General features: G+C 38.7%; 1 protein-coding gene across 2 annotated transcripts; it reads left to right on the forward strand.

The window, feature by feature from the left end:
- The first annotated feature begins 1,683 nt into the window (after positions 1 to 1,683).
- pamr1b (peptidase domain containing associated with muscle regeneration 1b) lies at positions 1,684 to 26,364 on the forward strand. 2 transcript variants are annotated; one of them, XM_058408599.1, is made up of 14 exons: positions 1,684 to 1,834; positions 8,414 to 8,590; positions 10,659 to 10,784; positions 11,000 to 11,114; positions 15,359 to 15,576; positions 15,780 to 15,887; positions 20,125 to 20,295; positions 20,486 to 20,674; positions 21,746 to 22,651; positions 22,740 to 22,925; positions 23,094 to 23,160; positions 23,967 to 24,199; positions 24,656 to 25,005; positions 25,317 to 26,364. In XM_058408599.1, exons 1-14 carry the CDS (start codon positions 1,708 to 1,710, stop codon positions 25,869 to 25,871), a joined length of 3,528 nt encoding a protein of 1,175 aa, XP_058264582.1. In that variant the 5' UTR covers positions 1,684 to 1,707; the 3' UTR covers positions 25,872 to 26,364. The 2 variants fall into 2 exon arrangements, with proteins under 2 accessions (XP_058264582.1, XP_058264583.1); XM_058408600.1 differs by lacking the exon at positions 15,780 to 15,887.
- Positions 26,365 to 27,737: the final 1,373 nt, after the last annotated feature.

The following is a 27,737-nucleotide window of genomic DNA, read 5'->3' on the forward strand; positions in this document are numbered from 1 at the left end:
ATATATATATATACAGATATATATATATATATATATATATATATATATATATATATATATATATATATATATATATAAACAAGCAACTGTCAATAACCTCACAATGTAGTCAGTTTTCTGCAATATCAGCAATTTCTTTAACAATGGTACTGAACACTGGGGAGTGGCATGAAACTGTATTAAATCTTTAAAGATGGGGAAGTGGTATGCACTTTGGAAAATCTTAGAAACTTTGCAATGAGGGAAAGAGTATAAACCCCACAGCTCTGAATAAAAGTGTGGCTACCGTAGGAGTAATGAACTTGAGTAAAAGTAAAAATAGTAGACAATTAAAAGTCATCTGTTAAAAAGCTATGTGAGTCAATACTTTACGACATGCTTTTCGGTTTATATACTGTATCTACAATTCACACAACTACCCTAGGAATGTATTTCTCAAACAATTATGTGAACTAGACAACTCTGTTGTGCTGAAGTGACCATTATCAACAATAAATAAAGAATGGAAATCAACATTAGCTGGATAATTAACTTAGCCAAATATTTTTCTTTATCTTTCTTCTTGCTAGCTAATGCTAATTCAAGATCGTTTAGCTAGTATAAGTATTTCTTTTAGGCTTTAGCAGCCGAAACAGGTGAATGTAATGGAATATTCAAGTGACATTTTAAGTTCATTGGCTCAATGGTTAAGGCTCTGGGTTTTCTGCAGGTTGGATGCTGAGCAGTGAAATCCTGAAATCTCCACAGGTTCTTCGTCTCATAATTTTCAGAAAATGAAAAAATTCGCTTTCTTTTGAACCAATTAAAACTGATGATAACAGATCATTTGGATCAGGGATGCTCATTTGTCTTCACTGTCTTCACTGTCTCAGACATTGCTGCTGTTGACTAAACATTTTTGGTGACTGTAGACCTTTGGGAGAAATCTGCTTTATTTTAATTGATTTAAAATTCACATATTTATAATACATTAAAACCTAGTGTGATTTAATTCTACTAAAAGAAAAACCTGTAGTAACCCATGAACTCAAGAACTGTTCATGTAGTTCATCACTTTCTATTCCTGATCATTTGTATTAATTGTTTGTGTAAATCTCCTCCAATTCACAATATATTCCACATCTACTTAAAAGTAGGATCCATTCAGACTACCTCAGCTTGGCACAATGGACAGGAAGAGCTGATACTGTAGGTGTAATATGAGAGAGGCTTCAGTTGGTTAAATGAGGTCTACTTGTGGAATCTACATGCATTCAGCATTAATGATGTTACCCAGGCAGCTGAAAAAGAGTGGTGTCTTTTTTTTTTTTTTTTTTTTAGGTCTGTCCTAGGTTCAGAGTGAAAAGTCTTATGAGGCCAAAGTGTAACATGAGGAACAGAAAGAGATAGAGGCAGACAGACAAAGATAGACAGTTAAAAAGAGGTAGAATGACTATTTGAAATAAAAAAGAAATCTAAATATTAAAGTGAAAATGAAATAAAGAGAGGAAGAGAGACAAACAAAAGAAAGGCAGAGAGAGCTGGAGGAGAAGAATGAAAGTGTGAGTGCCAGAGAAAGAAAGGGGAGAGTGCCGGTGTTTGTGAGAGAGAGAGAGAGAGAGAGAGAGAGAGAGAGAGCACGTGTGTGTAAGAGGGAGGGAATGAAAGAGCGAGGGGTGATGTCAAACCAGCTGAGCTCAGAAAGTAAACAGCGCTCCAGAGAGCAGCATGCCTTCAGCGGCAATGCTGCAGACACAGAGCCAGCGGCAATGCTGCATGCTCCCTCACACCTCCCTGCTCTTCATCCTTCTTCTCCTCCTACTCCTGGTCTTTCCCGGGATGGCGTGGCCATACGGTAAGAGTCTCACTTGTATTTGTCCATTCCAGCTATGACTATGAAGTTTTTAACAAGAATCCCGATCTTTTGTTCCCTAAAAGACAGCATCAGCACTCCTTCCTCTCTGTCTTCTTCCTCTTTTTATTTTTTTTCTTTGAAACTTTCTGTATGACTCTTGTTCAACAGAACTTTGTATATGGACCATGTTGCTGTTGTGGCTCTCTTTGTTTTGAACTTCAGCCTGCTTCAAGTCATTCCTCTTAGTCACACTTCAACAGTTAGGACACATTAGAGAGCAAGTGGAAAATATTTATGCTAGACTGTTTCAGGATGTTTCTGACAAAAAAAAATAAATAAAAAAATCAAGTCACAAGATACCTCAAGTCATTCTTCAGGAATCCTGGGTAAATCCCCGTATGTCTGTTCATGTTTTGAAGGGAATCACCTCTCTGTTGAAGGTATTATGTGCTCTCGTGGTCACCCACAGCATGCTTGTTTTTTGAATAACTAAAGTATCAGATACAAAAATGTGAACTATTTCCCCCTGCATACCGATACTGATTGTGAAAGAAAACAAAACAAAGCATGAATCTGAATCTTGCTTCCGTCTAAATCTATGACTGGGTAGGCGAATATAGTGACAAAATGCCTATATAATTATATGGTTGAAAGAGAAACAATTAGTGTCTCGATGCTTGTATAAAAATTCTTTAGAATGGTGACAGGCTAGTTGTGATAATAGGGTCAAGGCTAAGCAGCTTGGCAGGGAGCATGTTCTAGGGAAGAAGCTTCCACAAATAACACTGAGACACTCAAGGACAGAGGTGAACTCAACAGAGATACATCATCAGGATCATGAATCTTTTCCAGCTTATTTCAGAGCAGCTTTGAGGTTTCAGACTAAGGCTGGAATGTACACTCAGTCTCAGAGCAGAACCTCAGTCAGAAGTGAAAGCAATTTAAGGTCTATATGTGTTTTTTTTTTTTTAAATTAGGGTTACTTCTACATGAAGCCATAATAGACAGCGGGTGTAGTGGACAGTGGATCACAGATGGAAACAAGAGCAGGCTGCGCCACAATTCTGACCAAAGATCACCGAGGTTGTGAAAAAGCCTCCCATTGGACATTAAGTGTGCTCCAACTGTACTGGGTTTAAATCTATACTAAAAACTTATTTACAAATTAGCCGTGGTTGTGTTACACGTGGTATATTTCTTAATATATCAGTGATTCTGTGCTTTTGGTTTTTCCGAATACTTCGATTTTAGCTCTTAACTTTGTTTTAAATCTGCATTATAATCAAAATGTCCCTGGACTTGAATGAGCAAGAGTTAAATTCCTTCAAAAACACACACTTGAAAAAGTAACATTACTTCATCTCACATGGTAATACATATAGGACCCGGTGGAGTGGACACCATGGACACATTTCCTGTTGCTGTGTTCAGCTAAACTGCGATTTCTTTGGAAACAGAAGCATTTACTTATCCATAGATAGCTAAGTTTAAACACGAATAGTGTATGTATATGTGTGTGCTGCGGTTCAGGCAATGCCCACAGAAACCCAGAGGATTTTCCTTTTCCATGCCTGCTAAATCACTCAGGCATCAGTTAATCACTAGTACAGCTGTAGCAGAGAGAAGCGCAGTGCTACAGTTGGCTTTTTTTCCCCCTCCACACGCCGCGTCACAACAAATACAGTTCACCGGCTCACCGTCTGTCTGCTTTCACTCAAACTTTCTAGTTTTCTCTAATGAATTAAAATCTTCTCCATATGACACTGAGGTCTTGTCCTACTCTATGAAAAAATAACATGGTTTAAAAAGCAACCAAACCGAACCAAATCTTAACCCAATTTACTGTATTTTTTCCCTCCAAATTTCCAACTTAATGTCTAAATCTACTGAAGTCACTTCTTGTTGTTTATGACCCAGGAGTGTAAGGGATAACATGAGCTGCTTATTTAGCTTCCCATGGCAGCTGAATACTCTTGCAGGAGAGCATTAACTGCCCAATACTTTTCCGTAAACAGATAAATGCTTGTGAGATCAGAGCCAATTAGGCTCACTTGTATTTGTCAGATGCCTGTAGCGTTACTGAGATTAGAACCTGCTCTTTTCCAAAACTTTACACAGTTGAACCACTCAGGAGCCCTGAATCAGCCAACTCCTTACAGCATCAGTGAGGCATCAGAGCCAGAAGGAGCTCATCATCTATGACCTAAGCACAATACAGTGTCCACTTTGTTAACTCGAATTGCGCTTAGTCCATGAACTGCAGATTTCAGCACCATCTGTGAGTGCGAGCTTGTGTTTTGGCAGACACGAGACTCATCAGCTGTAGTCGCTTGCTTAGTTTTGGGAGTCATCCTGAAACAACTGGAGTAGAGAGAGAGAGAGCAGCTGGCAAAACAAAAGAGAAAAGACCAGATGAGACGAGTCTAGATGACACCGGGGAGATGAAGAAGGATAGCCGCATGGCCTAGATGGCATCACTGTAAATCAGAGCTTTGTTACACAAAAACGTTTGGTCTCAGCTTCAAGTGAAACACTGCATGTTTTGCACTGGATTCTTTGCAGCTTTGTTGACTTTTGACCATGCCACTATATAAAGTTCCTGCAAATCTAGAAAATGTTTAGAAATGTATAGAAAACTAAAACTAGTATTTTACTAGGACCAAAGTCCAATTGTTGTTAAGTACTAGTTTAATGTGTCTAACAAACCGTACAGTTCACTACTACAGTGCCTTTCTTAATTAAATGGAAAGCACATTCTATTCAGAGCTTTAATATTCAGCAAATGGGAGATGACCACAGGACTATTTTTAATTTTGGGATGAGTAAGCAGATTCAAAACCCTGCAGCAGCCCACAGTCATCAGACACAGACTGAACAACTTTGCTCTGATCAAAGTTGATGTCTAAAGTTAATTTGAAAGTTTTTATTGTTTAGCTGCAGTCACAGCTGACTAAACGAAACACCTGGAGGAGATTTCAGAGATCTTTGTTCCTAGCGATACTATCAGGGTCTGCATCCACTTCAAAACAGGTCAGAAAACACAAATCTACAGGCTGTAATTCATACAACCTGTCATCTAATCACTCAGCCATGGGAGAGTCTGCACAGAGGCACTGGGAGAAGTTGCTGTTTCTCTTGGTTGAATTTAGGAAATACTTTGGGAAAGCTGTTGCTTGGCCAGTATCTTAGAAGACCTTTGGCCTGTGAAGCGGAAGATGAGTTTCCTTGGTGGCATGTGTTTGGAAGCTATTTTGAGGTTTTTCCGATCCTACGACAGATGCTGGTCAAAGCTAAGCAGTGCACATCTGGAAAGGAAAAAGGAGATAGCAATTATACAATCCAGTAACGTTAAAAGAGAGATTTGCATGAATGCACTGGAATCTGAAGACCTGGAATGAGAGACAGACAGAGAGAGAGAGAGACAGAGAGAGAGAGAGAGAGAGAGAGAGAGAGAGAGAGAGAGAGAGAGAAGATGAAGATGAATGAGCCAGAGAAAAAAAAGAAGATATCCAGAGTTGAATGAAAACAAGTATTAATTTGAGCAAAAGTCAAAATCAGTCAATAAAGAAGTATTAAACAAAGTCTATAAAATGTTTGTTTAACTGTAAGTGTGGTGTGAGTGGGTGAGCTGCATTTATGTTCCCCGTATATTAAACTATTATTGTGGGATTTCTGTTTTTTGCCAAGGTTCTTCCTCCAAAACCATTTTTGCCCCATTATGTGGGCAAATAATGCTTCTTTCCAAACATATCTAATAAGATCATAATAAGTGAATCACACACACACACACACGCACACATGCTTTCGGAGAATCTCTCTGCTTGTAAAACATGGCAGCAGATTTGAGCTCTGTAATCTGGAAGCATTTTGCAGGTGTTGGGTGGATGCCTGTGTGAAAGTATGCGTGCTAACCTAAATATTAACCGTTACATTATAAAATGTAAACACGTTTTCGGTAATGATGGGTAGGGGTGCAGAGAGACATGCTTGGTTTTAAGACCAGAAGGTTCCTACATTTCAACTTTGTTTCAGGAGGTCATAAAGTAAGCCAGCTCTGTATGCTACAGAGGAGCAGAAATTCCCGCTAAAGTAGAATGTCTCCAGTTTACTGTATTAGAAAACTAATTGTGGGTTCCATAGTGTACTCATAATGACAAGGCATTTAGCTTTGCTAGAGTTTTATATTTGCTTGTTCTCTGGTAAAGGTTAAGTGCCACTATGACTTATAATAATAATAATAATAATAATAATAATAATAATAATAATAATATTCTACTCAGAAAACTTGTGTCTATTTGACATAGGGTTGCTTGCAATAATTATCCTTAAGATATTCTTAGATATTCTTCACATTCTTCTGAATGCATAGACCATTTCGGATAAGTTTTATGTGCATTTATTTAATAAGTTGTTATTCATGTAGAGGCATAAACATGATAGTTAGGTGTTTGTGACTGATATGTAATAGTGAGCCTTTTAACCAGCTTTCATTACATACATATTATATGAAAGACTACTGTGTACTCAGTCCATAAAACAGACATCAACAGGACGTTAAAGAATCTTATCCCACTCATTTAATCAGTGTTCTTGTTGTGCAGTTTTGCACAGTTTTGCACAGAAGCTAGTTGAGACCTCTCCTTGACTCATAAATCATAAATCTTACTATAAAGGACTCACACACCCACTGTTTGCATTACGTAGCATTTTGGTAAGACAGACTGCACACTCGCACTCACACTCACACCTGATCTTCAGGGAATGGAAATACTCCCTGAATACTTCAGCCGGTATTATATTATACACTTATGATCGTTTCTATATTCACTTGCAGTATATGAATGATACATGTTTTTGGTTCTCAAAGAGCAAGAGATTAGAAATGAGAGGCACATGCTAAAAATGGCTTCAAAAAAGAATGTGGCCTATTGTGTTCTCACAAATCTGTCACCATACATAGCACACAGCACAGCTGAGATTCATTGTGCTTACAGTCTGGACTCCTGACAGACATCCACATGCTGTAAAAATGTTCATCAACACTTACTCACCACAAGTGTAAACTCTGATCCTTCCTATTAGATTCTACCTGAAACCAGTGTACAAAACGTTTCACCTTTACCAGAATGTATCATCCTATATAAAAGCTTTAACACTATCATTTATATGTCCATTTGTGATCTAAGCAGTGTGTATCTTGCATTTTTCCTGTAGTTTCTCTCAGTAGTTCTGAGAATTCTGACTCTGAGAGCACCTTTCATTCTGGGAGAAAAGCCTAGGACATAAGGAACATCCAGGCTAAATCAATCTCTCTCTCTCTCTCTCTCTCTCTCTCTCTCTCTAAAAAGGTTTTAATCTGGGCCTGGTCCTATCATTGTTTTGCTATGTTATTTAATAGTTAGTTCTCTATTTCTCCAGAAGACTGTGATTACAGACGTCTGAGTCATGATGAACTTCTACCAGTGTTTGGATCTGAAGTTGGCTAGCTTTCTCTCCTTTACACAAAAATAACGTGACAACACAGAATCACTTCAGCTGAATATCCGCATTGCACAAGGATAAGCCGTGATGAATCATAATTCGTCTGCTTGCCAGAAGGAGAATGCACAGTTCGTACCACAACAACAATAACATCACGGTACTAGGATGTTGCTATGGGAGATGTGGAGCATGTGAACAGTGAGCTGGGGAGAACTGCTCTGTGCGGCAAATCATAGCTTCTGTTTTGCTCTGTTTTTTTCATTCCATGGCTGAGTTTCCACCTCTCAGCTGAAGGCATTTAAACTCCAGGTTACATAAGGCAGGCCGTATACTTCAGATTCTGAGATTCTCCATCTCACTCTTTGACAAACAGAACGCAGCCCAAAAGGATATTTAGATTTCAGTTTAATTTTGTTTATCATTAGAGAAACAGTTCTTGAAGTAAGACGTTATTCCTCTGAAAATGCTTGACAGGTTCGATAACCTGATAAGAGAGAACTGTGTTCCCCGGAGCTATGACTTTGTGGTTGTTGAACCACAACACCACCACCACCACCACCACCACCTCCACCCCGCTCCCCTTTACAAAAACACACAAACACACTCACACGAAGGCAGCTTTCCTTATAGGGATCAGCTAAATATCTCCATAAGGTCAAAACAGTCAAATCTTTATATAAGCACATTTCTAATCACTCGTGTGTGGAAACTGTACGAGAACATGCTACATCACTGGCTTTTGTTATCTAATAAAGATGCAAATGGATTTCATTCTGGGTTAAAACTTCAAATGGCCACTCATAAAACATGAGCTGTTCTACTGCACTAAATCATTCCCGAAACGTTTACAGTTCGCTTACACATCAGACATGCTTTTACAGCAGTGAGGTCATGTTAAAAATATTGACAAATGTTCTTACATGTCTGATAGCAAAAGAAAAACTACATTTGCAGAGGAAAGATCCCATTTCAGTCCAGTGTGGGTATGGAAAAGCATAACCCAGTGTCTCAAACTATTAAGCTCATCACATCGTCACAAATATTGTACTGCAGTAAATCGAATAATATGTTGATACATGAATCCATTTTGTCTTTCAGACTACAGATATCTGTATAACTTTTGCCCTGGCCCGGAGTGGAATGTAATGTGTAGAGGATGCTGCGAATACGATGTGATCAAATGTAAATGCCCTCTTCAGGGTACACAAGTGGGCTATGCCGTTCCATGCTGCAGGAACGCTCGCCATGAATGTGACCCCTGCATCATCCACCCAGGTACATCAGGTCTCCAACTCCACACACAAATTCAATGAGACTCACAGAAATGTGTGTGTGTGTGTGTGTGTATGATGCTACTGTCTTTTAGATCAGATACTATTATTTTATTTCACACCACTGTTGATTCTCATTGGCCAGAAGATGTTGTTTATTTTCTATATAACAGTAGTAGTAGTTATGGCAAATCCTAGGGATGATAATGTCCTCCTCCTCTACTTTAATCCAAGAATAAACTGATTTTAAATGTTGTTAATTATCACCAACAGAAATGCAGAATGATTGCTATGATTAAGCTTTTTTAATAACAGCTATGGAAGAAGGTTTCACATGCTCTAACTAAATTTTCCGCCTCAAAGGAAGTTCTCAAGTAGGAATGCTTTACGGTTTGCGGTTTCTCACTCACAAGACAAGCTGTGTTTTTGTCTTAATGACTTCAAGAGAAGAAGAAAATAAGTGAGGCTTCTAAGGGAATGACTGTTTATAGCTGTTATAAAGCAAGCGATAACAGAGAGTAGCTTGTTTGGGGAACATTCCACATTAAATGTTACTATAAATGGAAAAAAAGAAGTGGCATTTCGGTGTTTAATAAATAAAATTGTGTAAGTGTTGCAAATTGCTGTGGTAGAAATGGAATCGAAGCTTTAGGGCATACCATTAAAGCTGAATAAACAACTTAAATTTGCAGTGGAGCCGCATCACAGAACCCACTGCTGATTATTTCCTCCATGTTGTGGTTTACTCCTTGTCTACCACAGTGTTGAGGAATTCCTCAATCTATTTGGTCAGAAGAAGCGTAGAACAACACAGTTTTATACTAATGCACTCCTTCTCATATGTTAGTTTCTACAGTAACAGCTATTTCACAAAAATGTGCATGGAACACATTTCTGAGAAGCATAACATTGTTATAACATAACTGATTAGGACGTAACTTCTTCCACAGACATCCCACAACATTAAATGGAACTACGTACCTTTGGGACATGCTCTTACTGAAAATAAATCAACTCCAGGGTGGTAACAGCCTTCTGCTTCATGCTGGCATACATCACATCCCACCGCCCAATCGTTGATCATTTTCCAATAACAGCACAGCCTTTTATGTTTTATTCCATCCATTCCTTTGAGCTAAGACAATGAATCACACCTAGAATACGTCGCATAACTTTAACATAATCTTTGCCTTTGACATATGTTACTCCCCAGAGTCCTGTTCCAATCTCTCATGGCCCTCTTCAGCTTGTGAAACGTCGTAAACTGTGCACCTCTGTAGACTTTCATTTCATTGCCCTTTCTCTAACAAGGTCTCAGATATTTGATTTGGCAATTACACCTCAACTAAGCTGTCATGACTGTGTAGAACTGGAGGCAAAGGAAACATTTAGGGTCATTAGGTGAAGTAAAACTGATTGTGATGACTCAGTGTGAAAGCAAATATGACACAATATGGGACGTTTTATCAATCTTGTGTTGTTTCTGCTTGTTTTTGGTCGTGAACACAGTGAGGGTGTGCACAGAAAAAAACAGACATATATTCTAGGCTTATTATGTTTGTGTGTGCGTCTGTGTGTGAGAGAGAGTGTGTGTTCACAAATACCAGATGTTCAGTGCTGGATTCATACCTAGGCAACTATTTTACTGCCAAAATGTAAAAAAAAAAAAAGTCTTTAAAAAATAATAGCCTCGTAAAGTGAGGGCTCTGACCGCGCAGTGACGTGGTCATGGAGCTTCTGATACTGTTCAATGAAATTTTAAATCTTCAACACTTTAGTGTTTCTAACTCTATTTGTACACCTCATCACTGCTGGCAGGATTTCTCCAGGGGTCTGTGAACATATCTATTTCAGGAAGTTCCTTCTCAATTGTAATGTCTTCAGCAGCTTATATGCTTATGGGCACACAGGGGAAGCCTGTTAGGCATGAAGAAAAGCTGAGCTGCTGCATAATTCCTTAAACATCAAACAGTCAAATGTCAACACCTTTCTTTCTTTCTTTCTTTCTTTCTTTCTTTCTTTCTTTCTTTCTTTCTTTCTTTCTTTCTTTCGGTTTTGCCCTCTTGTTAAAGGCTGCAGCATATTTGAAAACTGCAAACGGTGCAATAACGGGACATGGGGGCCGAGGGACGATTTCTTCATCAAGGGCCAATACTGTGCTGAGTGCCGTCCTGGGTGGTCTGGTGGTGACTGTCTGAGTAAGCTCTTCTCACATCTATACACTGTCTTTCATGGAGAACACAGGGATGATCTTCCCTTCTTCCCTTTGATCAAACTTCCCTTGACAATTAGAGTCCGTATTTTGCATCAAGGACATTTAGACACTGCATTCCAACACCTACTAATGATATTGCTAGAAAATGCAAATAACGATGAATGAATTGACAGAGATGTATATGTATCTACATTGTAGCATGTGGTGGGGTGATCAGGAAGCGGCAAGGTCACCTGGTATTGGAAAGCTACCCCACTAATGCCCGCTGTGAGTGGACCCTGCAGGTTAATCAGCCTTTCACTATAGAACTCAGGTAGGTATCAACCTGCTCCTGTACAAACCACCTACATTCATATAAATGAACATCCTTTACTACAGTCTACTTCCTAACATAAATCTTCATATATTAGCTCATTAAAATGTACGCACTAATTGCAGTAACAAAAACACATTCCATAACAGAACCCAGTAAATCAGAATTTCTTCGCCTCTCAAATATGCTCTTAAAGTAAATAATGAACAGCACCTCCATCTCTTAATCATTTCAGCTTCTCCTGGTCTTTTTCCTTGATGACTTTATGCTTTTCCATGTTCTTGCTTCACAGTGCTTTAAAGTCAGTCACCTGAAAAGTGTTGATCACTCAATAAATAGTTATCAATTTCTTTCCAGGCAATGTACTGACCTATGTATTGACAAGTGACTCTCATGATCATTTACTACAAACTGCATTTGATTGTATCATTTATTTTTTTACATCAATCCTTCCAAGATTCAACTCATTTTTCTTAATTAATTGTGTAAATGTGCATGTTTGCTTAAATAATAATCCCGCATCTGCAAATAATTAAAAACAATTCAAAAAAGCCTAATACTGTCAACAAGCTCTAAACCCTTGAAATGAAAATGAAATGGACTGTACTGAGTAAAAAGATCATTTCCCTTGTAAATGAGGTTCAGCTGCTTTTATATTGATCTTCTTATAAATTGTTTACAGTGTTCTGCATGTCATTTTACAGCCTGCAGTTTACCAGAGAATCCTTTATCAGAGAAACCAGTAAATCCTATTGACCTTTTTAAACCAGAGGTCATCAATTAGATTTGAATTGGAGCCAAGTTCTATGCTTAGGTCAGACGTTTAAGCCAATACACTCCCTCTTCAAAGAAAGAAAGAAAGAAAGAAAGAAAGAAAGAAAGAAAGAAAGAAAGAAAGAAAGAAAGAAAGAAAGAAAGAAAGAAAGAAAGAAAGAAAGAAAGAAAGAAAGAAAGAAAGAAAGAAAGAAAGAAAGGAGGAAAGAAGGAAGAAAAGGAAAGGAAAGGAAATAAATTATTTTAAAAAAATTAACGCAGATCATTTGATATTCAGCCCCTGGAAAAAAATAATCTGGTAGAAATACAGCCAAACTTAAAATATAGCCACATTTATATACTTAAATAAACTTAAAATATAACCACATAATTACATGAGTCATTCATGCGGAGAGTTTATCACTGCAAGTTGACAGTCGCTGAATTCTGAAGTTGCCAGTTAGCCTTTCTACGACCGAGTCCTAGTGAGATCTTTTATCAGTGAGTGCTGCGTTCAAAATCAGTTTTCTTGCTGCTAAAATAAAACAATTTTGGAGGGAGATTTGGCGTTTTGTATATAAACTTCACTCGATATGCATGATATCATACGGGATGAAGGAGAAGCAGTGCGAGCTCTTTTTTGCAGGTCACATGCACTCTACTGTCTTCACGCTCATTGGAAGTCACTGTACCAGTTAGCTCCATATTTCCACATGAGTCACCGTTGCTCATGTTGCCAGCTCTCATTGAAAATAAACAGTCTGTCTTAAGAGAGTAATCCCTATTAAAACTAATACAATTTATTTTTAACAAACATAGCTGCTACTTAACAATTTGTACAGTAAACATGTCACGATATACTGACTGGCCAATATGAATAAATATTGCTGAATGAGTTTTTTTTAAATACAAATTTTAGCTCAGGACTCATAAACAATTGCGGAAATGGAGTGCAGAGTGCAGTTTCTGTAACGTGTATGAACTCTTTTCTTCACTCCCCAGCAATCAGTACAATTTTCCAGATGATGTCTCAGCTGTGTTTATTTGATAACCATTCATATGAACCAAGAATTTTAAGGATGTGATCAATTTTTTTACTCATGTATTATTATAAATACACATACAGGCTAAAATATTTCCTTATACCCCTCCACTCCTGACAAGACTTTCCATTTAGTTTTGATTTACAATGTGGACTTGTGGCGAATCACACCACTTTTCTTTATGAAGCACCACAGTCCTGCTGAGCAGCCTGTAAATGGAATTAGGGTCTTTTCTTTCATCTACATTACTTCATTCTGGCAGCGATGATTGTGGCTAATGGAAAGTTATGACTACTGGCATGCTCAGACTAAGACTTGCAGCCTGGGTACTCCAAGAGTTTACCATGGCTGGCTGCGTCACATCCTTACAACGATAATGACTAATGAGTAGCGAAGTGTGTCTGGACATTTAAGTGCTACTCTTTCTGTGGAAACATCCACCAAAAGTCATATGCTCTTAGCTAGTTGTGTCACTCACCCAGCTGTGTTGCTTTAACCAAGCAGACATTTTAGAGCATGGGGTCATTCCAGGTTGTAGTTTACAATGAGATCTCCATTTTTATTTTCCTGTCTGCTACCAAGACGGTTCGCAAGAAGATGATATAATGACCACTTACATGTAAAGGAGTTCAGCAGAAGACTTCTTAGTCAATCATGAAGGGAAGTAGGAGAAACCTAAGAACAGAGACAAAGTAAAAACACACCAGAAGTCCCTGTGGTTTACAGCAACATTCATACATTATTTTAATCCACTTCTGCAATGCTCTAAATACGTGTGGTGAGTGCTAGACTAAAAGTGCGTGACCACATCCTGTAATGAGCTATATGTGCTGAAAAGACCAATTACAAGAGGACAGTGTCCCACTAAACCATGGTCACAAGGACACATCTCGCTTTGTATGGGAGTTGTTCTGCACTGCAGAGACGGTCAGCAGGAAGTAGCGGTTGCCCAGAAACCAATTAAACACTTGAAACAGGACCCGGCATATAACGGCTCATTTACTACTTCCAAATGTTGGATAAAAGATTCAGTAGCACAGAGTATTCAGATACAGATACTATAACAGATTCAGGTACAAAGGAGGTCAGTGCACTTGAACCACACTTGGATGTGTAGATACACTGTGTGTAGATTTCTTGGAGCAGTATGCTTTTATTCAGGTCTTGTACAAAAGAAATTATTATATTATCGTATCTAGTTTATCTATTATATTATCGTATCTATATCGTAATTTTTTAGGAAAACTCAAAGGAGATCATGCTTAGCTTGCAAGGTTGCAAGGTGTTTGTTGGTTTCCTTACTCCACTTGATCTCATGAGGACGATAGACAAGGCATAGGCAACATATTTCTTAGAGTGTTTCTTACAGGTTTTCAAAAAATCTTTAGCCTTCAGCTATTTGCCAGAATTCCGACACAGTGATCCAAAGTGTTTTGCCACCGTGTAAAAACTTACAGTATGATGAAAGCACAACAGATTATTAGACTACCTGGATAACATGTTACTGCATGTCTCTAGTTATAGTTCTCATGAATCCTCTGTTGAATGTAATGACACAATTCTTGTTTTTCCCTAGTCTCCTATCAAGATGTAAAGATGGAAACTTCGCTGCGCCTGATTTTTTTTTACTACATCGCATAAAGGTGGTCTTCCCTCCAGCCCAGCTGTCATCAAGTGACCATGCTCAGCTGCTTCACATTGCTCTTTGCCTCGCTCATTTTACTTGCAACCAATTGCCCCATTAACAGCATATACAAACAACTCCAGCCTTGTTCCTTGACATTACTGAAATTACCACAACCGTGATCTCAACTTAAAATCATGAAGTAATAGCACCTTCTCCACTTTAATGGCTCCTGCAGACTAGGTAGAAGTAGAAAAACACACTCAAAACTCAAGAATGCTGCTCTGTCTTTGGGACAGCTTTTATGAAAGAACGGAAATAAAATGCACCATTCTCACCTCTCGTAAAAATACAGCACTGGAAAAATATGAGGGCTGGCTCTTGGTACAGTTAACACATTAGCTAACTACGATGGTAGCTCAATGTTAGCCTTTAAATCACAGTAAAAAAAAGTACAAAAGAGAAACAGGAAAAAAGCAAAGGAGTGGAAGTGCACCTGGAAAACATTGCACTGTACGCTTGATTTCTTTTTGTAAAACAGGAATTTCCACGGAATTGAAGTGAGTTAATATGAGCTAATGACTTACAGGGCCTGACTGGGTTCTCTCTGAGTCAATTGAAATGTTGAAATGACCGAGCAAAGTATCAAATTATCTTAATTAAAAGGTAGGTAGGCTAAAGAAAAAGACATCAGCAATGACAGCAGTGGAATAATGACGAGAGCCCAAATGGTATGCAGTTAAATATCCTATTATTATACAACCACAGACTGTTTTAACCTCTCTCTCTCTCTCTCTCTCTCTCTCTCTCTCTCTCTGAGGCAGGTTCATGATGCTGAGTCTGGAATTTGACCACAGTTGTCAATATGACTATGTAGAAGTCAGAGATGGTGACAGTATAAACTCTCAAGTGATCGGTCGATTCTGTGGAAATGAACGCCCCCCTCCCATCCACAGCACGGGCAATTCCCTGCACATTCTGTTTGTTTCTGATGGCTACAAGAACTTTGATGGGTTGTTTGCCATCTTTCAGGAGAACTCAGGTAAGACAGAGTGTAAATACTACAAGAGTTCACAGCATATATGGGTATTTAAATTGAGGTGTATTATAATCTAAATAACAACTACATGTCATCAGCTAAAACCCCATATGCAGAAATAATTACATTGATTATTTTAGAGATCTTCTTACATTAAAGCCATCATTTTCAGCATCATTTTTTTTTTTTATAATTGAAAACTGTAGCATGCACCTCCTCCCCATGTCTACATGATGGCACATGTATATTGGACTCTTCTCACTCCTATCATTGTGCATGTCTGGCTGGTTACACAGGCAAGAGATGTGAATATGGTGAGTGATGCTTCAGCTCTGCATACATTACCTCTATAGACACAGTCATCTCCAGAATTATTGGCACCCTTCTTAAAGACCTCAGTGCAGACTCTGTCCAGCTCTCACTCTATCAGATTGTGTGTTTGAATCCCCATGATGCCCCGGCCATGCTCTCTGTGAGAGAGGGATGCCATATCCTCTCCTCTTTCTGTGAGTTCATGTACATGGAAGAGAGTGGAGATCCATTTCTTCTGATTATGTTATGCAGTATGAGTAGCTGTTTTAAAAAAAGATGCTGATGACTAACTTCACATGTCTCACAGTATGCACATCTTTACTGTCACCATCTCAGTTTGGTAGTTGCCGTATGACAGAGAAGAGTTGGAATTGGCTAGGACTTACTGGGGAAAAAAAAATCTCCACTACTCTGATGTAGACTTCCCTCATTAGCTCACCTGAGAGGTTTTCAGCTGGGTTTAAAGTCAGGGAGAATGGATTGCAAAAGCATGATTCTAGAAAAATCATCAAGTCAGCATTTTTTTCCCTGATGAATGTAGACATGTTTTTGTATCTCTGCACTTTTCTACACATGAGCCAGTAGCTTTTTGGCAGAGAGAGCTAGATCTTTCACTATACTTTAAAGAAGGGATCCTTCTTTTTATGCACAGCCTTCTTTGAGTGAGTGTTAGTTGCCAAAATGTGTCCCTACAACCTGCCTTCAGTAGTGTCTCACAAACCCCAGGCATGTATGTTTGTGGTTTCTGCTTTCATGCCTTCCAAACAGTTTGCTGGCATGGAGGCAGCTTGTAATTGTTGACCCCAAAATCTTTTGCAAGATTCACAGAGGAAACACTGCAATCTTTTTCACTGTGAGGGCAAAATATACTTACATCATTTCCCAGGAAAGCTCAGCTGAACGCTACAGTTGTTAATTATTTCTTTAATAACTTATTTTTACTCATGCATGTAGCCATTTTTCAACCCATTTATTAGGGTCAACCCACATCTGTCTCATTTTATTTGTGTATTCTTTTATATTCTCCATGGTGATGAATGACTGAAGGAATCTGGCCTTAGAGTTTTACAATAAGTGTAAAATAAGTATTATGCAGAAACAAACAGAGAATTTCAGCATACTACATTTTCAACACACGTCACATTTTAACGTATTTAATATCTTTATTTTTAAAACATATTTTGTTTCAAAGACCTCATTTTAATAGTCCTAACTGAGCCTGAAATATAAGTGAACCAAGAGGTGTTTATTATTAAAGGTTTAATGAACTGAAACATGTTAGAAAATGAATGTATTTTATTGGAACAATCTATGTAACTGTAAAAAGGCCAACATTTTTATTACTCTAATTAGGCACTTGTGGCACACCATATATTTAGGTTTTATAGTTAATCCTAGTTCTGCGTCTGCGTCTTTTATCCTTAGGTTTAACGTCTTTACCATCCAAATGCACCTGCCTTTAATAAAACACGCATTTAGAGTCTCATCAGGATCAGACAGTGAGCTGTTTAATAAGATCCATAAGGATTTAGGTTTCCTTTTTTAATTGCCGTTCTTTCGTTTTGTCTGGTCTGTAGCAATAATGCTATTTATACTGGAATAAATGAGGCATATAGAAGTCAGAGGCACTCATCTTTAACTGGCAGTATAGCATTTTATTGATCTTTTATATACGTTACACTGCAGTGGAAAATTAAAGTTCGACAGTAAATTACTTTTGCGACACTGTATGTTGTGTACACAGTGCATTTTTGTGTGAACGTAATTCCAGGGAAAAAGCCACTGTGACTTTTCTAGACCACCCTCCGCTCTCTCCTTTGGGTTTTTCTCTCTCTCCATCATGCTCATATGTTTGTGTGTTTGGATGCTACCATATGTTTCCATTTCCTCGCTATTACAATACCCACAGCTCCTGTGAACACTGAATGGCCAATGAAAAATGTTTCTGCTTTTTTTTCCCTTTTATATTTTGGGTCTGCTGGTTTCATTTTCATGATTAAATGTGTTGCTATAAAGCTAATAGCAAAACAAACCCTCCCTTTAAAAAGAGCCAACTTTTTCCATGCCTGTAAAATCTGTAGGAGGAATTACATACTACACTGTGACTACATATATCCCTGAGATATATACACTAGACTACTAGGCATATGCATCGAGTGCCATTTTAAAGCTTCGCTGCACTTTAGAAAACATGTGGGCTTTAACGTGTACTCTTAATCAGGGCAAGGACGTGACAATTACAAATTCCACTTGTGACATGATTTACATGCTCATATGTTCATGTGATGCACATGATTTCATATACACAACCAGGCTTCACTTGTTGCATATCAGTAAATAGTTTGCAGAAACCATGAGAGCATTCCCGACAATCAGTGCCTGCATTGTTTAGAGAGTGTGAAGGAAAGCTTGAGGCTACAGTTAAGGTCGTGGCCGAGTTTAAGTTTGGATTTGGATTTGGACCGTGTGCGCTGTGGTTGGGATGACATTCATTTTATCACCTCACCACAAGAACAGCTTTGCAGAGCATTTTAACAGGGTGGGTTGCTCTCCGACTGGCTTGGCTTTCCAAACTGGATATCCAATTGCATTTTTTTCCCAATTTTAAAGGGAGGAGAAGAAGGAAACAGAGGATCATGGAGAGAGTGAACTGAACTAAGGGAGGATTCCTTTAATGCTGTGAATATTAGAATGAAATAGATCTGGAAAAGGTGTTAGGTTCATCAGATACACAACAGCATGGCATGGTAATTAGCTTGATAATGAGCCAGGACTGTAGTCATTTATCTTTCTTGACTATGTTTGTTTAGATGTCTTAAGCATTGTTGTAGGCATTACCCAACTCCATTCCATCCCGTAAATCTCATTGTCAATAAAGCCACAATAACCACATATTTAAGACTGCTTGATCCCTACAGAATACAGCTGTTTCTGTCCTCATTCTTCACAACTGCTTATTGCTTTCCAAGAAAAATATTCTTCTGTCATTACCATGAAACTTCAGTCTTCATCATTTCTTTGCTAGCTAATGACTAATGAAAAAAAACAAAGTTAGACTATAATGCTGAAATGAAACGTTCAGTAACTAATTCTGTTGTGGGTTTGTGATTTTTGTGAGCTGTGAAAAGAATTATAGGAGCCTAGGGCTTTTAGCCTTTAAAGTTTGGATGGTGTGATTTATAAGCATTTGTAAAAATTTCTCTTTCCTTCTTCCACATGCATGCAAACACGTGTATATACTGTATTTACACACATTCACACGTGTGTATGCATTAAAATGGTACACACATACACACACACACACAAACACACAGGCTAATTAAAGAATGACAGGGGGAGTGCATTATAATGAATGTTGTTCAGTTTGGGGGAAACTCACCAGAGAACATTCTGAGCAGGCTGAAGGCTGAAAGGATGACAGGAAATCCAGTGTGTGTTGTTCTCGCAGCACAGGCAGGTCATAAGTGTGGGCTGATCAGGCCAGAGTCCCAGCCAATTTGCTCTACTGTGCTGCTTAACAGTGCAATTTATTACCCAGAAATGATTCTGCAATTATTGTGCCAGAGAAGGCATATGTTCATATTTAATATAATCACTTTATCTGACTGAAAAAGAGAAAATCTGGAAAGAAAAACATTATGTCTAAAATGAAAGTTTGATTAAGAGTATGAAAGTGACAACATGACATGAGCATGATAAAAAACTGTTTATGCAGTAGTAGCATTCCACACAAAGTTTCCAGAAAAACAGGATGTTTTAGATCAGGAGTTCACAAGCTTTTTGGACAAACAAACCCAAATAGATATTTGTGAATTTTCTGTAACCTCAAGACTTGCCAATTTTGGCCTCTCCTTGTTCTTTACCATTGTGCTTGTCAATCTATATTCAAATAAAGGTTTCATCATATTTTCTTGACGTCTGTTCAACTAAATCAGAGTGATGTCATGGACAAAATAGAGTTAGATGTACTGAGAAACTTATAACTCCTACAGTAGTGCAGCATGTCAGAATAAAAGTCTTTCATCGGCTGTGAAAACTATGTGTGGTTTTAAATACAACTATTTTAAACAAGCTGGTTTTCTTTCCTACGCATTTAGACACACTTTGCTTTCATGGCTGATGAAACATTCTAATTCTCCGTAACAAAATAACAAAAATTATTATTATTATTTTTATTTATTTTTTTTATTTTTTTATATTCATATATAAGAGTGACAGATGATATGTTTCATCCTACAGTGTTGGAGTGTAAGAGGCCTGTGCCACCGGATCATGGCTCTGTAGACAGTTTGGATGTGAGGGTCGGAGGTCAGGCTCTGTTTGGCTGTGATCCAGGTTTCACGCTAAAAGGCTTCTACATGGCCACCTGTCTGCTAGATGGTTCATGGAGCACACCGATGCCAGTCTGTGGTAAGCAGCTAGCAGAGCAGAACACAAGGTCTAAGTAGTTAATGGTTGTAGAATTATAGCAGTACAGTATAACATTATGTGCAGTATACACAGTAAAAATCTAGAGTATGTTTATTCTTTCTTAATTTCTCTCATACACATGCACTTTCATGTTTTTGATAATTAAGCTGTGTGTTTCTTGTCTCTTCAGTGCCCGAAAAGAACTGTGGCATCCCTCCTAAGCCAGCTCATGGAGACCATTTCCTGGTGTATGGTCCGAACGATGTGCTCATTGCGCTGCAGTATCTGTGCTATAGACCATACACACTGGTTGGAAATCCTCAACGAACCTGCCTGGGCAACAACACATGGAGTGGAACAGCACCCACCTGTGTCAAAGGTATAATTTCTTCACTGGCTTAAACTAATAGGGGTAAAATGGTCTAAAATGTTGTACATTTACAACATGGAAGGATTAAGTAAATGCTTTCTGAAGCTCATAACTTTTAATGTAAAGCAAGTGTTTTAAGAGAGCGCAACAAACACATGATGTTCATTTGTGAACTCGAAGCCTGAAACATTTTATCTTAGTTTTATTGTTCATTATGGGTTGTATTTAGAATTGGCTATGCAAAATCGGCAACTTAAGTCCAAAGGTTACATCAATATCACCTCAGGGAAAGAATTTCACATTCAGAGATCCTTAAGTTGATTTTCGGAGCTTGTTAAATGATCATTATTAATGTTAAAATTACCTGCATACAGTTCATGCCTCCCAGAAACAGAGAGTAGTTTGTTTTCTTTGCTCTCAATCATAATATTATGTAAGATGACACAATGACACAATTTAAAAATGCATTAAAAAAAGACAAATATGATATAGGAACAAGCTAATGAAAGCAACCATTGAAATAAATCTGTATCAAGTACATATTGCCAATATACTGCTCCAAGAATAGTCCTAGTTATAACATTAATAACAAATCATGCAAAATCTGGTTTATTTGAACAATATAGTTTCCACCCTCTCCATTCACGTGAAAAATAGCATTTGATCCAGCACATCTCATTATTTTGATGATAGTTAATTGTGAGCAAAACTTTATGTTGACATACTAAATCAGGGTCATGAAATCATAGTGGATAAATGGTATATAATATGCATAATATTAGGCTATAAAAATTCCCTTCTTTTTAACATTTACAGCCTAACACATACATTTATGTGTGATGCAACATAGGTACACATCAGTGGGCCAACCTTAATACTGCTTCTCGTCTATCTAATATAAGGCTCTGAATAGGGCACAGGTCTGTAGTTACATGTGAATATCAGTGTGTGCAAGGTATTAAATCATCACTGCTTAACTGAACTCTAAATACAGCCAGATGTTAGTGATTTGTATCTTGCTTATGGGGCAAATTGATAAAGAAGTTAACCTCTTCTGAAATATATTTAAATCTGTTTCAGAGGGCGTCATGCCTGTACCAGATAAAGAAAAAGACATAATAAAAGGCACAGACATCGGAAAAGAAAAACAAACTGACTTCTTGGATAAGACTGGAATAGAGAAAGAGAAGACTCCAGACAAAACAGTTAGTCTGGAAATACCGATAAGTGGGAAGGACAAGACTGGATTAGAAATAGACATTGGTAAAGGCCAAGAGGTGGAGAAAGGCATAGGGAAGGATCCAGGCAAAGACTTTGGAAAGGAAAAGCCTATAGTTGGAAGCAAAGACAAAATTAGTGACAAGGATCCTGAAGATAACATGAACACAGTCCGGAAAAAAGACTCAGACAATGGGAAAATTGTTCACTACTTGGACAAAGATGCAGATTTGGACAGTGTAGAAAAAGTTGAAATAGACTCAACTAATGATTTAGACACGAACATTGTAGATATTGTGCTTATTGATGACAAAACCACCGTCAAAGAGACCAGCATACCCAAAGCTCCTGAAAAAGATAAAGAAACAGTGACCGAAATACCACTGTACACAATAGTTAGCCTGAAAAAAGATGAGAAAGATGAGAATGTCCCTTATAAAATAGACACTTCAAGTACAAGTAATACCACCGAGCCTGTAGATAGCAATGATATAGAGGAAAGCCTGCAGACATTGCTCCCTAAAGAAATCCCAAAGATTCAACCAAAAGCCCATGAAGATAACATCACAGAGAGAACCATTGTACCAACACAGAACCCTGATGTTGAGAGAGTTACGCCTGGGGAGACACGACAAGGTGTGGACCTTGAAAAAACGACAGGACCAGACTCAGAGAGTCCAATAAAAGAAAAGCCTAAGACAGATCTGGGTACAAGACCTGACACAGAGAGCCGACACACTGAGAAAGTGGAAAACCTCAGTATCATTGGTAATCTTCCGTATTCAAACACATCCAGGACATACAAACAACGTACAAAGTACATGGAATCTCCAATCATGTCCACTCTTTCTTTCAGAGGCTGAGGGCAGGAAGTGTCCACCACCTCCTAGGCTATACCATGGTTTCTATGAGTGGGTGCCTGGCGCAGATCCAGAGATGGTGGAGTTCTCCTGCAACCACTCGTTTGCTCTGAGTGGCAATGCTCGCAGAACCTGCCAGCCTAATGGCACCTGGAGCGACACACAGCCCATCTGTGTGCGGGGTATGAGCTGGCTCTGTGCCTTCCAGCCAGAAAGAAACCTGGCCCACTTAGATTTAAAGGAGATAACTGTCTGTCTGTTGCTGATGCAAATTAAAAGCTCTTTTTGTTGGACCCTATCAGTCAACTTAGATAGGATTATATAACATATTCTTGTGTTTGTTTGTGCAGCCTGCCGGGAGCCCAAAGTGTCAGTACTGGTGAGCCAGAAAGTCCTGCCCCCACAAGTCCCATCTAGGTACTTATACTCAGACCTTCTCTGGCTCATGAAGACCTCACAGGGGAAAAAAGAAGATAAACCGTGCTTTGTTATGCTCTGGGGGCATTTAGGGGGCATGCTAAGGATTGGGTTCAATTGTCTCCGTATTAGGCTTAGTGGTTAAGCAGTTTGCCTTGCACCTCCAGGTTTAGGGGTTCCATTTCTGTGCATTCTCCTGTGCTTTGTGGGCTTTCCTTCCCCAGTCCAAAGACATGTGTTGTTGCTGACTGACATGTCTAAATTCCCCGTAATGTGTGTGTGATTGGGCCCTGTGATGGGTTGGCACCCTGTCCAGGGTGTCCCCTGCCTTGTGGCCTGAGGTCCCTCAGATAGATTCCAGATTTCTGTGACCGTGTGTAGGATAAGTATTATAGAAAATGGATGGATGGCTCGATGGATGTCCCCCTAGTGGGACATGTCAAGACAAATCTTTACAGCATTCTTCTGACTGTTAAAGCATTCCTGATGAGTGTGGTCTTTTCCAGGAAGACTCTGCCCCATCCATAGAGTACCAGAACTCACTAAATGGTTTAATGAATATGAAAATCCTAAAAAAATGTAACATGAAAATGTAAATCATATGCTATGGGGTTTACATGGTGGCTCACATTAACCAGCTAGCAACATTAGTTAATGATTCCTTGAGTAATTTTCAGCGCTTTTACGTTTTATCCATGGACACCAATTCATTAATCACCCATTAAAGAATAAGGGTGGTTATGTATGTATGGATAAAGTGATGAATAAGTTATCCTCAGACTACTGTGTTACTTCTTTTTTTGCAGGAAAACTCCGGTGCATAAGTTTTACTCTGTCTCAGGCTTGACAAAACTTTTCAGTCCAGTAAGTCCAACTAAAGGACCCCCAACTTTGCCTCCACTTCCCCAAGGTTTCCACCACCTCTACACACACATTGAATACGGGTGCACTTCAGCCTACTACCATCACACTGGGAGCACCCGCAGAACATGTCTCAAGACAGGCAAGTGGAGTGGCCGCCATGTCTCCTGTTCACCAGGTGAGGGAGTAGGAAATAATTTAAAACACACAAGTGACTTCTGGCTAAATGTTTACTCAATAGATTTGTTTATTAAGTATGTTTCGATATATGTTACACCGTAATTATAGATATATTGTAATGCTTTATATAGCCAGCTGTGAAAAAAGAAATAAAATGGATTGGAAAGAAATTATGAAGCAGGGCATCTGAATTCAGTAGAACTTGGATGTATTACAGAACCCTGTGAGAGAACATCATAGTGAAGAAAAACATTTTTAAACTTTCAGTGTAGTCCACACCTAAGGGAAAACTCAGGAAAAGACTATGAGCCAGAGACTTTCAGGCAAAACAGCAAGCTAGCTCCTCTACTGAATGTCATTTATTGCATTATTACTAAATTTTCACCTAAGATTCATTCCTTTGTCCACTTGTCCTAATGAAATGTTTCTTTTATTTATACTCTCTGCATGCCAGTATGTGGCAAGTTGCAGAACTTCGAACCACAGCGTCCAACAGACTCTCATTGGCCATGGCTGGTTGCTGTCTACCGACGGTCTAGCCAAGGTCAAGGAGAAAAGCCTGGGAAAGAATCTAGTCTGGGAAAGGATGCAGGTCTGATGTATAAGGAAGATGATACATCTTTGGAGAACTGGCAGCTGGTTTGTAGTGGAGCTCTGCTTAACCAGCGTAGTCTGGTGGTGGCAGCCCACTGCGTCACTGATCTTGGAAAAAGTTACCCACTGGATGTGTCTAAAGTACGGGTGACGCTGGGAAAACATTACCGCAGCGACCTGCGCCAGACTAAGGGCCTGCAACACCTCAGGGTGAGAAAAACAACTTTTTTTTTTTGGGTGGGGGACTAGGAGGAAATGATTACTCAGCATCAGTGAATGACCCTGAAAGAAGGTGTAACAAGAGTGATAACAAAAAAAAAACAACTTTCCTATTACTCCCTTATTTGCACTGCCCCAAGTATCTGAAGGAGCTTTTGTGTTTGTTTTCATAAATATTGGTAATTCGGGTAAATGCTAAGTAGTAAAGCGCTCAAGCAAATTAATCTAAACTAAATCCTTTTTACTGCTGTTTAAGATTTTTGCTCTAATCAAAACATTTGAATTTATCTTTCATTTCCTAGGTGTCCTCCATCACTGTACATCCTAATTACGACCCTCTGGTACTAGACTCTGACCTGGCCATTCTCAAACTGCTGGATAAAGCTCGTATCAGTGAACATGTTCTGCCAATCTGCCTCCCAACCACACCAAATCCAGAGGAAGAAGCTCTCCCCAGACAGGCCATAGTGACGGGCTGGTCCCTCATTCCTGATGCCAGTGCTGGTGAGAGCGAGAGGGCACGTGTGGGCACAGTGATGCTAGGTGACGTGGTGCACTGTGAGCAACAATACACTCAGTATGGTCTTCCCATCAGTGTCTCCGAGAACATGTTGTGTGGCCGCCTGGGTCCTGGGGTCAGTCCTTCTAACATCTGTCCCGCTGAGACTGGAGGGGTTTTGATTGCCCCACCCACTTCCCCTCCTGATGTTGCTTCTTCACCAAACCCCAGACAAGAATGGAAGCTCCTGGGATTGGTCAGTTTTGGGTATGACTCACTAGACTGCAACCCGGAACTTTATACTGTCTACACACACATCTCTAACTTCCTTGACTTTTTTGAGAGCAATATGAAGTAATAAATCATGTGCAATTTAATCAACCAATGCCTCCTCTGCTCCGCCCTAATAATCCTTTCATATGTAGCTTGACATAAAGGCTGAACTAACACTGGACTACGCTGCCATGAGAAGATAGCAGTAGTTAGGAAGGGCATTTACTCTATGCTGAGCTAGGAGCAGCTCCTCCCAGCTCTTTCGCTTCAATGAATAGCAAAGGGACCATCAAACTCAAATTAAAATATCATCAAAGGGAAACTTCTACCAACACTGACCCGTCGCTTAACCACACAAAGGTCCTCAGGTATTCGGGTGCTGTAAGATTTGACCAGAGAATCAGATCTCCTGATATATTTCATACCAGTGATATTTGATTTTCTTAATATTGGTTATGTATATATCGTGTAATGTACTATTCAACAACTGTAAACATGACAGAAATGATGTATATATTGTACAAAACTATTGTGAACTTATTGCCTTTTAAATAAAATAATTTGGTGGTTGTGTGTGACAGCATTGTTTTGGATTGTTTTGTGACTTTGTGGTCTAAGGAAGAAATATATGAGGGTGCAAGTTATACATATCCAACCGCCAGACTAACCCACAAGCCCACATACAATAGTACTCGGTAGTGGCTGTTTACTTTGCATTCCTTTACTTTCAATCTTGAAAGGAAATTCTTAAAATTATAAGGGAATGGTTCAGGAGTGGGCTACATGTCCAAACAAAACTTGAAGCAACACCAAACATGTCAAGAAAACAGAATGCATTGAACCCAAGGCCTTAAACAAAATTAAGCACAAAAGGCCAAAAAATAAAAAATGCAAGCAATTGATGTCTGTGTGAGAGCTCAGAAGAGAGTGTGAAAGCACATGGCAGATCATGCAGCTAGCAGATAAGCTTCCTATCTTGACAATTTAATAGGAAATAAAACTGAAACCCTGGTCATTTATGCATTATCTAATCAGCCAGCCATTTGTTTGGGGACAAGCAGTTACCAAAACCAAGATAAGGCAATGAGATAACTTTTTTTTTTTACCCATAATGTATGATATGAGCATTATGTGAAGCTCTTGACATGATTTTATACATTGCACTGCTGTCACATGAGCTGATTAGCTGATTGGATAAGACATAAGTGAGTAAGTGAATCAGTCATCCCTCTATTAAGCATTTAAATGAAATGAGTACTAATTTAAAAAAAATATATGGGCTGTTGATTTATTAAAAAATGTGTATAGTCAGAATTACAGAAGTGCATGTATGTTTAGATACTATTGTTTAATAGCATCCTTTTCTTCTTCTTCTTCTTCTTCTTCTTCTTTTTGCTAACCCAGGACACAGATTCTCTCGTGTGAGCAAGACATTTCCAATAAAGCCATCAAGGACCTCGAAACTGACTGTCAACTTGAAAGGCAGATTTCTTATATGCACTAAAAGAAACAATAACAAAACCCAGGCCTATATTTCAAAGTGCCAGCTGAATTTCAAAACTACCAAGGCTGTTAAAATGAGCTTAGTAGGCAATAATTTCTTATAATCACTCATATAAATGAAAATGAACAACACATGTGCTCCATGTTTAAATGCCAGATAAATTTTCAAAAAAGGTCCACAAGTGTCCATGCAAATATGGAAAAAAGGAAAGATTTTGCTAAAAGATCAACAGACTCCTGCTGAATCTTTAACACTACATATAAATAATTCAGCTTAGTTATTTTCTCACTTTTAGGGTTTGTTTTTTTTCCCGTGAGTACCGTAATCCTCTAATACAGTTTGGTGAGGGCTAGAGTTAGCTTCAGTAGGGTGTTTTGCTTTTAGGTGATATATCAAAACTTCTGTGGTAATTAAATTCAGCTTTGTGAAATATGCAGAGAACTTCTG

The sequence above is a fragment of the Hemibagrus wyckioides genome, linkage group LG14, assembly GCF_019097595.1.
Source record: "Hemibagrus wyckioides isolate EC202008001 linkage group LG14, SWU_Hwy_1.0, whole genome shotgun sequence".
Taxonomy (NCBI): Eukaryota; Metazoa; Chordata; class Actinopteri; order Siluriformes; family Bagridae; genus Hemibagrus; species Hemibagrus wyckioides.